Consider the following 10,355-nt stretch of genomic DNA (forward strand, 5'->3'; position numbering starts at 1 on the left):
TTAATGGATTTTATTTCTTCTAAAAAAAAAAAAGTTCTACCAAATAAAAAACAAAATAGAGTACATTGTATTTAATAAATTGTTCTTATCTAACATAATTATGTTGGATCAAGACGGAAATACGGAATACTCCGTTGTATGGTGAGTAGGCTTGGGAATTCAAAGCCGAGAAACCGATACTGATCCGGTCCGATCCGAGCTGAAACCAATCGGCTCGGTATGAAAAGATAATTCTCCAGCATCCTGATCCGAACCGTACCGAAAACTATGTAAACGGGTCGGCACCAGTATGGGTCAAACACATACCGAATTATCCGAGCCGAGCCGAATCTAGATCATGACCTCCGGAGCTCCGCTGCCTGTGGCGGTTCTGTCTCAGATTGAGTCGTTGGGATTCTTGGTGAGTCATGGATACGGTTTGACGGAGACGGCGAGGGTGGTGATGTCGTGCGCATGGACGTGGTGGAGCTGCCATGACTGGTCTGAGACCAATTATTGAGGATATGAACATGGGTTGATTCTTCTGCTTCTCCTTCTCTTTCTTCAACTAACAATTCCCACATCTCTTTGTCCCAAATCCCAATCCACCTCTACACCTACAACAGACCCACCTTCTTCCTTGCTCCAATCCACCTCTGCACCACCAATGCAGGAACCCAGTTCACGAAGTGATTTCAACGATGAAAATGTCGAAAACCCAGATCGTGAAAATGAAAATGTGGAATCCAATTGGTACCGAAACTATACCAAATCAATCGATTTCGGAACCAATCGGTATCTTTGGCAAAATTCCTACATCCCGAACTGATCCGAGCTGACTATAAAGTCGATATCGGTGTCGGTATTGGCCCATTCTCGAGCTGAGTCAAACCGATCCCAGCCCTAATGGTGAGCGTCTCATATTGACCCGAATCGCAAACATCTGAAAACACAAAAACCAGAAAAGAAAAAAAAAAAAAAGGTAAAAATTAATGGATCATGGATCGAAATTGAATTGGACCAGAACAAATGAATCAACATTGATTTTGACCCAAGTCCATTTCAGTTTAAGACCCTCGTGAGCCCAAAAAAATTTGAGCCTGTATAGATCTTTTGTTGGAACTTTTGTCACAAAGATCCATGAGAGAGTGCCACGTGGACCCGCCACGTTTTAGGAAGGTTGAAATCGTCTTGGCCTGAATAAAACTTTTCAGGCGCGGTTTTCGCTTCTCCTATTCTTCTTTTTCTTCTTCTTCTTCTTCTCCACTCCTTCTCACTCTCCTCTTAGAAACCCAAGAAATTTCCATCGCCGGAGAGTTCACAATCGTTTAGAATGGGGAATTTGTTCGACAAGGAGCCGCCGCCGCCTATTGTGCTCGTCCCGCCGCTCTTCGATTATCCGCCTCTCGCCGCTCGCACCAGGTTTCTCTTCCACCACATTGTTGTCGTTCTCAACCTTATGCGCTGTAACTGTATCAAATTCTCAATTGCTTAGTTAGACTAAGCCGGATTGAGGCTGTTCCTTGTTGAATTTTGACTGCATTGAGCAGAATCTGTTGTTCATTTCTCTTTTGTTGTGCACGCATCAGAATCGTTTTCTTTGATCAGCTTTGTGTTGAGTCCTCTAAATTTAATTTTTCATGTTTATGCTATATTATAGATTAGCTGTGGTAGTTAATTAGATGAATTAAGACTCAATCTATGTTTTTTTTTTCACAATGAAGAACAAGAAATTTAGTAATTAGTAGTTACTGGAAATATTTCTAATTAAAAGAAGAGGAACAGTGGCTTAACTAAGGAAGTGAAGGCTTAATTGGCTGGCTTGAATAGTTTAGGGATGTGAAGATGATATTGTATATGGTTAATTAACATATGTATTGTTGATCAATGTAAAGCAAGTGACTGACTGTGTTTCTGTTCTGAAAAATTTCAATGCAGGATGTTGGAGTCGTCATATGACTTGTTGTTTGGGAAGCTTGCTTTGAAAGGTCTGTTTCAGGACTATTTTGAACAAGCAAGGCATTTCAGCACAATGATCATGCTAAAGCCGATTGATGACCCTCATGTGGATTTAGTTGCAACGGTATCCATAATAATCTGTCTTTTAGCTCTTACTGTTGTATATATTTATCATGCTATTTCATTGCACCTTTCCAGCACTTTAATAGTTCTAAGTCTTCCCATTTTTTTTTGTTAAAAATGTTTAGCTCTCTGGTCCACTTGATCACAAACCTGAGGAGACCATTGTTGGGAATGCATTTTTCCGCTGGCAAAGGTACTGTTGTAGTAGTTCAGATTTCCAGATATTACATCGAGTTGCTTTTTTTTTGGACTATTATGTCGTAGCTAAAAGTTTCTTAATGTTTATTTTGTTGACCAGTGATGTTCATGATCCTCACACATTCGTGGACCTCTTCGTATCAAACTCAGATCCGTAAGGATCATCTTTTTGAACTAAAAGAGTATCATTTTGCTACATTTCATACTCAGAGCAATTGTTGTTTATCTACACACTGCCATGCTTTTCTGTCACTTCAGGATTCTGCAGACGAGGGCATGTGCTTACTACCCAAAATTTGGATTTGGAGCATTTGGTGTCTTCCCGGTGCTGCTAAAACAAAGGTTCATGCATACTGGAAAACTAACTTGTAAATATTCTAAGTGATTCTTGGGTGTATATTGACAAATCTCATTACTTCTGTAGAATAACATCTGAGGACTTTGGTGTTATGGGATTGAGATACGGCTCAGCAAACTTATCAATTGGAGCCACAGTCATGCCTTTCTCTGGTATGTAACCTGACCTTCCGTTTTATGAGGTTTCTTCCCATGTGAGTTATAATTACCTACGTTGTTGTATTCTCATACACACAAGCACACAAATACTTAGAGGTCTGACATGGGAGTAATCCTTCTTGGGGGTGGGGCTAGGTCGCTGGGAATGAGTTGGATCCTATTTTTTCTCTGATTTTCAAGTCAAACAGCTTTGGAGCAGCTTATTTTATCTGGTTGGTCCATAAAGTTAGTAGCTATGAATGTCCATGAGAAAATATGGGAAAAGTGAAACATAGTGAAACATTGTTTGGTAAACTCTTGTTTGGGTGCTCTGAACATTTTGGCTTACTACTATTTTATAACCTTCTTTTGTTTTTGCATCATCTGGCTTTAGATAGGAGGGAACTCTATGGTAGCATTTTGCGTTACTAGGTAATAATTATTCTGTTTTGCAGTGAAAGATGATTTGCCAAGAAAGGCGTGGCTGGTGACCAAAATGGGTAGTCTAACTGCAGGTGTGCAGTATGAGCCAGAATGTAAGTCACAAAGTTATTTTTAGTTATGGAGTTCAATTTTTGTCACTTCTGTTGCTTATTCATTTCTTCAAAAGATCTTGGCCTTGACTGGATGAACTGGTTTAAGTCTTACCATTTATGACTAGATAAGCTTAACCTGCAAATCATGTTATAGTGCAACTAGGATGGAGTGCACATTAGAGCTCTGCAATGGACATTTTTTCTGATTGTTCACATTCTTTATGATGCTAAGTTTTGTGTATTTATCTTCTATACTGAAACTCATGGTTATCATGCATTTTCTGAAAAGTGTGAGGGGGCAAACAGGTTTTCCCATGACTGTAGTGCTAGAGTTTGAGACTGGCTGCACATGAATGTTTTGAAAATAAATTGTGGTTTTGTCAAATGAGAACCTTTTTACTAGAAAATCTTAGCAGAGAATAAGACCATGTATAGTATGAAATATATTTACTCTACAAATTTTTGATTATTCACTTTCAATTTGGTTGCTTTTGTGCACCTTGCCACTGTGTGGGACCTTCAAACTCAGTGCTGCGAGCTGTTTCCTTAAAAGTATAGATAAGGATCTTAAATTCTTAATACAATTTGATTGAAGATGAAACTATTCGGTATTTAATTTTTTTTTTATTCTTTTATTTTTTTAAGTTGGAAGCAAAGATGGTCAAAAATACAAAGACTTAAAGAATTGGAGTGGTGCGATTGGGTATGGAGTGGGGTCCAGCAGCCCTTTGAGTCCATCGTTCAATTTTGGTCTCGAGCTTTCTAGAAGTAATCAGGTTTGTTTTTGTTTAGTTTGATCCATTGATTAGAGTGTAAACTGATTCCAGTCCAATATATTTGCATATAGCCTGCATGCTATTGTAACTCGAGCACCTCTAAAAGTTAAAGCTAATAATTATATATATGTATGGTTGTGTTCTGGCGCTAGTCACTGTGAGTCACGATTGATATTGTGTTATACAACTATTCGGTGGATCTCAAACACTGATTTTTTCTACTGCAGTTCACTGCCTCGTTCTATCAACATGTGGTGGTCCAAAGACGGGTATGAGTCTATCAACAATGGTTTTTTGATATTTTTTTAGTCGACATTTATGGCATTCATTACTTTGTACTGCTTTAATGCTACAGGTGAAAAACCCCCTCGAAGAAAATCAAGTTGTTGGGATTACGAATTATATCGATTTTGGCTTTGAATTACAATCAAGGTGAATTATTAGATATATATTAAAAAAGTAATAGAAATTTTGGGTGACTGATTATATTTTGATGCTGGTTTATAGGGTTGATAGGTTTGATGATACCAAAACATCAGACGATGAATCAAACTCAAACAAAGTGCCAGATCCTAAGAATATACCAGATTCCACCTTTCAAATAGCTGCATCTTGGCAAGCCAACAAGAACTTTTTGCTGAAGGTACCCTATCTGATGCAATCTTATGCTTGTGATATTGGAGCATATCAAGATCATGAAACCTGTGCTCAATTTCTATTTATCCCTGCAGGGAAAGGTGGGCCCTCTCAGCTCATCGCTAGCATTGGCATTTAAATCATGGTGGAAACCTTCTTTCACATTCAGCATTTCAGGTATCTTTATATGTTAGATTTTGTGAGACTCATCAGACCTATTATCACCTAATTGAAGAGTTAGTTAAGTACCAGGATTGCTATGCATATAAACATATCTACAGGCATAAATGGGGACATTGTTTGTATGGCATGCCATGAGTTGTAAGGCAGTGACAGAACAAATTCATCTATCTTGCGGTCATATGATGGGAATAATTACTATTTTAGCTTCGTTACCCATGCATATTCTAAATGGTGCCAGTTTTCTCAAGTAATTATATCTAGGGATCCAATGATCATTTCACATTTAACTATAGGACTAATGCAGTTTCTAGTGGTGATGGCAGTCCATGTTTCCTAAACTAATGAAGTATACATGGTAAATTTGTTTTGTTTGATGCACACCCTATGAGTTGCTACACCATTTTTGGCATCTGAAGGACCAGTGTATATGTCTTGGATTTGGGTCTGAATGACACTTTTATTTTCCTTATAAGTTCTGGATCCTTTTTGACATCTGATCCTTTTGTGTGTGCAGCTGTCAGAGATCACATATTTGGAAATACAGCTTACGGTTTTGGCATTCGTGTTGAGAATATCAGACAAGCCAGGTTCACATATTTGCTTGTTCTTTAGTTCTGTTATTTTCTTTTTTCCTTTTTTCTTCTTCTTTTCAGGGATGGATGATTTGTTTGAGTAAGGGTCAACGGGCTCTCCATTTTGAGGCCATACTTCTGATGGTTCATTTGTTCATTTTGATCGTTTTTCAGCTACCAAAGAGCCGATCCAAATTTTGTAATGTTGACACCAAGTAAGGAGCACCTGGCAGAAGGCATTGTTTGGCAAGCTGGGAAACGGCCGATGCTAGAGTCAAATATAAATGCTGGAAATTTTGACGGCGTACCAATGGAATTACAACCCTTGCGAAAAATTCTGTAACTGCGCGTCGTGAGTGGCTCATTTACAGAAGTCTTTGGAGTTGAAACTAATCAATGCTCAGAGACTGGATTTTTTTCGCAATTGGAATTTTTTCCACCGAGCATTCTAGAGCCATATGGGTTTGGAATCCCAACCGCCTTTATCTCAATATCTAGGAGGTTTTACTTTTCTTTCTTTTGAGGGATATAAAATGGGAGTTCCGATCATGAGTTTTGTGAATATGCTGATCCTTCTGGAGTACTCCTAGGAGAGTCTAATCTAATCTAATGAATTGTTCGCTTTCGTGGGTCAGAAATTGTTCAGTTTTCACCCCATGTAATTTTCCTTTTTTACTTCATTACATTATTTACCAAAGCGGATTAGCAGACTGATCGATTAGGATAACAAATTGATGACAAAGATTTCTGCTTTAGATTTTTATAATAAGCACGAAATTTCCTGAGAAGGATATAGCATTGTACATATCAGCCTAGTCATTTGGCTCGAGGGAAAAATTCCTTTCAAATAGTGGTTACAAGGACATAACGGTTAACTGTGAAAGAAACCCAAATATTTCTTTGTAATTATTAAAAAAACAGGTATATATATCCAGCTGCTTTCACTACAATCTAGAATCCACCATCAGCATTTTGTAATATGAATACTTGGATATAAATAACAAGAGGAATCAAAACTGGTCAATCCTTATTGGGCAGCTCAGCCATGGTTGCTTCTTCCCTGATCTCCACAAACTTCCTCTTCTCTTCTCCATTGTTTCCTCCTCGCTCCCCAATCCGAAAGCTCACCATTGTTTCCCTCCACAAAATCCCAACCCCGTCTTCTTCACATGTCAAACCCCACAAACGGTCTCTGCTTCCCTGCAGACCCTTGTGCCCTCCATGTCTCAACAAGCTTCTCCTCACCACCAGGAATCCATTCTCGTTCGCCTTGGACTCCTTGCTCATTCTCTGCACTTCTCTAGCTCTGTCCCTGTCCCTGCTCGTCGCCGACGTCGACTCGGCCTCTGCTTTTGTGGTCACGCCGCAGAGGAAGCTGCAGACGGATGAGCTGGCCACGGTGCGGCTGTTCCAGGAGAACACTCCCTCTGTGGTTTACATCACCAATCTCGCCGCCAGGTAATGGCTCTGATTTTGTTTCGATTCGGTTGACGATTCTGTGGTTTTCGCGGACTGGTTTTTGATGGGGGTGAGTGTTTGTGGGGTTTGTTTAGGCAGGATGCGTTTACTTTGGACGTGTTTGAGGTGCCGCAGGGGTCTGGGTCCGGGTTTGTGTGGGATAAAGGTGGGAACATTGTCACCAATTACCACGTCATTCGCGGCGCTTCTGATCTCAGGTTCGTTGGATTCGAATTCTTGTTCCATTGGAATTTTGTTTATCTGATGATTTGTGTGCCTCTGGTTTAGCTAAGGATGAAATGTATGTATTGGTAAGTGGTAAAAAAGAGTGTTAAACATGTATGAGTTATCTAAGCTTTTGGCCTTCAATTTTGATAGGTTCGTCGCAATCTATAGCCTACAGGTTAGATACGATTGTAAATTGTAGGAATGTAGTTCATTTAAAATTTAACATACACTTCATTTCAGTATAGTTATTGGGACTGGAGTGTACAAGATTTGTTTGTGAGACTCAGATGCATGGTTGATTTGTTATTTCTTCTGCCATCTATGGAATCTTGTTAAAAGTGTGTGGTGCTTATGGAACTGTATGTTCTACTAATTGATGGGCTTCTCTATATTTGGTGGTTTCATCATCTCAAAATGATACTTTGTATTATGCAACTCTTCTTAAAGTTTTTTTAGTGCAATTTTATGTTTCTCCCGTCATGTGTGGGACATCTTTCCTTTGCTAATTGAGCTAAGGTTTCTATTTGATGGAGATTTCATTTTGTATTCCTTTTCTTTTCTTTTGAGGTGAAATGGCACCTCTCGTGGTTTGCATCTAAAGATATGCTAGTTGTTTCCAGGGTCACTCTTGCTGACCAGTCAACTTTCGATGCAAAAGTTGTTGGATTTGACCAAGACAAGGATGTTGCGGTTTTACATGTTGATGCACCTAAAGACAAACTAAGGCCTATACCAATTGGTGTCTCTGCAGACTTGCTAGTTGGCCAGAAAGTGTTTGCTATCGGCAATCCTGTAAGCTTGATATTGCTTCATAATTGATTCGTCCTTGCATTGTTGGTATTACTTCTAATACATTAGACATATCTTACGTAATCAAACCTGTGATTTACTGAGATCCTCTATTCGTTTAAGTCACTTAATGTGATGATGTTGATTTTAGAACTGTATGTCACAAAATTGTCCACGAATTACGTAACCAAACACCTTGTGATTTACTAAGATTCTCTATTATTTAAATCACTTAATGTATTGATTCTTTATCTCTGGATAATGGGTTGAAAGTTGAATGTTTTATTTGTACCCATCTTTTCTGTTAAAGACAAAGAAGACCATCCCTCTAGAATTGCTTTTGCCATAGCAGGGTTTTGCCTTCTATCAAACAAGAGGCTTTTATAACTACTAATACAGTTAGGTATGAAATGCTGTTGACTCTTAACAAGCCTTATAATGGCATGATCCTTCACTCACTAACTGGTTATGAAGGCTCTGATTACATCTTACTAGATGGTTGCATTTAACTGAGGCTTTTATTTCCTTGTGTGTAACTTGCAGTTTGGGCTTGACCATACCCTTACAACTGGTGTTATCAGGTACAAAGTCCATTACCCATTTTCTTAGAAAGAAGTCCATTGTTCTATCTTTATTTGATTCTTTCACTCTTCAGTTGTGCACGACTAACATGAATAAGCTTCATATTTAGAAGGCAGCTATTAGCTAGTTTTTCTTAGATGATGCTTTGTATTGTTTTAGCTCTTGTAAATTTTTTTCTCCTGTGAACTTTTTGTCCACAGTATGTATTTGTTTAACATAGTTCCTCGTCTATAAAAATAGTGGACTACGCAGAGAAATCAGTTCGGCTGCAACTGGTCGTCCAATCCAAGATGTTATACAGACAGATGCTGCCATTAACCCCGGTAATAGTGGGGGGCCACTTCTAGACAGTGCAGGGAGCCTTATTGGGATAAATACTGCAATATATTCTCCATCTGGTGCATCGTCTGGTGTTGGGTTTTCTATTCCAGTTGATACAGTGAGTAGGCATCATTCCTTTCACTAATAATCCTTCAATTCTTTCATGCGAGAGATATCTGTTCCGACTCTCTCTTTTTTTTCAAAAATATTCAGGTAAATGGCATTGTTGACCAGTTGGTCAAATTCGGGAAGGTCACCAGACCTATTTTAGGAATTAAGTTTGCACCCGATCAATCTGTTGAACAGTTGGGGGTCAGTGGAGTACTTGTCCTAGATGCACCGGCAAATGGTCCAGCTGGAAAAGCGGTACTTTTTGCCCCGTCTCTTTTTCCTTGAGTTTCATGTACAACAGAAATTGATTTCCACTTTCAAGTTAACATGATTCTAGAATCGTGGTATGGAAATATGTTGTTTGTGCTTCCACTGAAGTAGAGCTCATGAGCCTCCAATATGCAGGGACTGCTACCAACAAAGCGCGATTCCTATGGCAGACTCATATTGGGTGACATTATAACTTCTGTGAATGGAAAAAAAGTCACCAATGGCAGCGACCTGTATAGAATTCTTGACCAATGTCACGTGGGTGATAAGGTATAGTCTTCCATTCCATGACCTTGTTCCTTCATTATTTCCAAATTAAAACTACCCTGGAACCGTTTAGACCTATAAATTCTAGTACAACCACACATTTCTCTGCATGTATTGTGTATCTTTCAATAATATACTGCTTTGAACTCGATCAGGTGATTGTTGAGGTGTTGCGTGGTGATCAGAAGGAGAAAATCCCTGTTGTACTTGAACCAAAGGCCGACGAGTCATGACTTACCAAATGGTTGGGCTTGTGTATCTAAAATGCCATGCATATCAGATGGATTGCCATTTGTTCTTATGCATACTAGCTTGATGATAAGGGTTCTCTTGTACATAATTTAACTGCTGTAATTACTCCTTATGCTTTATATGCAGTTCAATGCATATGATGTAGAACAAGTACGTGCACAAAACATTGCCCTTTTATAGTTTTATATCATTGACACGTTCGCATGTTATATGGTCGGAATGATGGAATGCCCTGTCTAACTAGCCAAACTGGAACAGAAATCAAGATACTGTTGCAAATCCCTTTCACTCAGTCTTTATGAGATGGCCGGCTTAGTATATTACACATGTTGGTTTTTGAAAATTTTACATTACAACCGGATTTATTCACACACTATATTTTACATTACAACCGGATTTATTCACACACTATGGTACAAGAATCCATTGGTATAATGCTAAACCATCGGAGCGTTCTTGTTGGTTTTGCCTCACTACTGGGTAATGCAAATGATAAAGGGTAGAATTTGTAACCAACGCCCTAGTAAAACTTGTTCTGAAACTCCACCCAGTGAAGCCTCTAAGGCATGCAAGTCCATCACTAGTAGCACTCCAACAGTTGCATTTATAAAAATAATTAT

At 38.9% G+C, this 10,355-nt stretch overlaps 2 protein-coding genes across 2 annotated transcripts; both read left to right on the forward strand.

Moving 5' to 3' along the window:
* The first annotated feature begins 1,186 nt into the window (after positions 1-1,186).
* Positions 1,187-6,091, forward strand: LOC112187934. The gene is made up of 14 exons (XM_024326910.2): positions 1,187-1,401; positions 1,918-2,062; positions 2,187-2,254; positions 2,360-2,413; positions 2,518-2,601; positions 2,684-2,769; positions 3,210-3,290; positions 3,936-4,066; positions 4,294-4,335; positions 4,422-4,498; positions 4,574-4,709; positions 4,798-4,879; positions 5,400-5,472; positions 5,632-6,091. Exons 1-14 carry the CDS (start codon positions 1,313-1,315, stop codon positions 5,798-5,800), a joined length of 1,317 nt encoding a protein of 438 aa, XP_024182678.1. The 5' UTR covers positions 1,187-1,312; the 3' UTR covers positions 5,801-6,091.
* A 323-nt stretch (positions 6,092-6,414) lies between these two features.
* LOC112187935 (protease Do-like 1, chloroplastic) lies at positions 6,415-9,944 on the forward strand. The gene is made up of 8 exons (XM_024326911.2): positions 6,415-6,915; positions 7,011-7,133; positions 7,764-7,935; positions 8,476-8,513; positions 8,755-8,953; positions 9,049-9,201; positions 9,352-9,486; positions 9,639-9,944. The coding sequence occupies exons 1-8, from the start codon at positions 6,503-6,505 to the stop codon at positions 9,714-9,716; spliced, it is 1,311 nt and encodes a 436-aa protein (XP_024182679.1). The 5' UTR covers positions 6,415-6,502; the 3' UTR covers positions 9,717-9,944.
* The last annotated feature ends 411 nt before the right edge of the window (positions 9,945-10,355 follow it).

The sequence above is a fragment of the Rosa chinensis genome, chromosome 2 (genome assembly GCF_002994745.2).
Source record: "Rosa chinensis cultivar Old Blush chromosome 2, RchiOBHm-V2, whole genome shotgun sequence".
Taxonomy (NCBI): domain Eukaryota; kingdom Viridiplantae; phylum Streptophyta; class Magnoliopsida; order Rosales; family Rosaceae; genus Rosa; species Rosa chinensis.

What these genes read in the sequence shown, in the direction of transcription:
- LOC112187934 (XM_024326910.2), top strand. Translation starts at nt 1,313, where the DNA reads ATGGGGAATTTGTTCGACAAGGAGCCGCCGCCGCCTATTGTGCTCGTC. An exon ending in ATGTGGTGGTCCAAAGACGG is followed by an intron (nt 4,336 to 4,421) that starts GTATGAGTCTAT and finishes TTAATGCTACAG; the next exon opens with GTGAAAAACCCCCTCGAAGA. An exon ending in GGCTTTGAATTACAATCAAG is followed by an intron (nt 4,499 to 4,573) that starts GTGAATTATTAG and finishes GCTGGTTTATAG; the next exon opens with GGTTGATAGGTTTGATGATA.
- LOC112187935 (XM_024326911.2), top strand. Translation starts at nt 6,503, where the DNA reads ATGGTTGCTTCTTCCCTGATCTCCACAAACTTCCTCTTCTCTTCTCCA. An exon ending in ATCACCAATCTCGCCGCCAG is followed by an intron (nt 6,916 to 7,010) that starts GTAATGGCTCTG and finishes GGGTTTGTTTAG; the next exon opens with GCAGGATGCGTTTACTTTGG. An exon ending in CTTACAACTGGTGTTATCAG is followed by an intron (nt 8,514 to 8,754) that starts GTACAAAGTCCA and finishes CTATAAAAATAG; the next exon opens with TGGACTACGCAGAGAAATCA.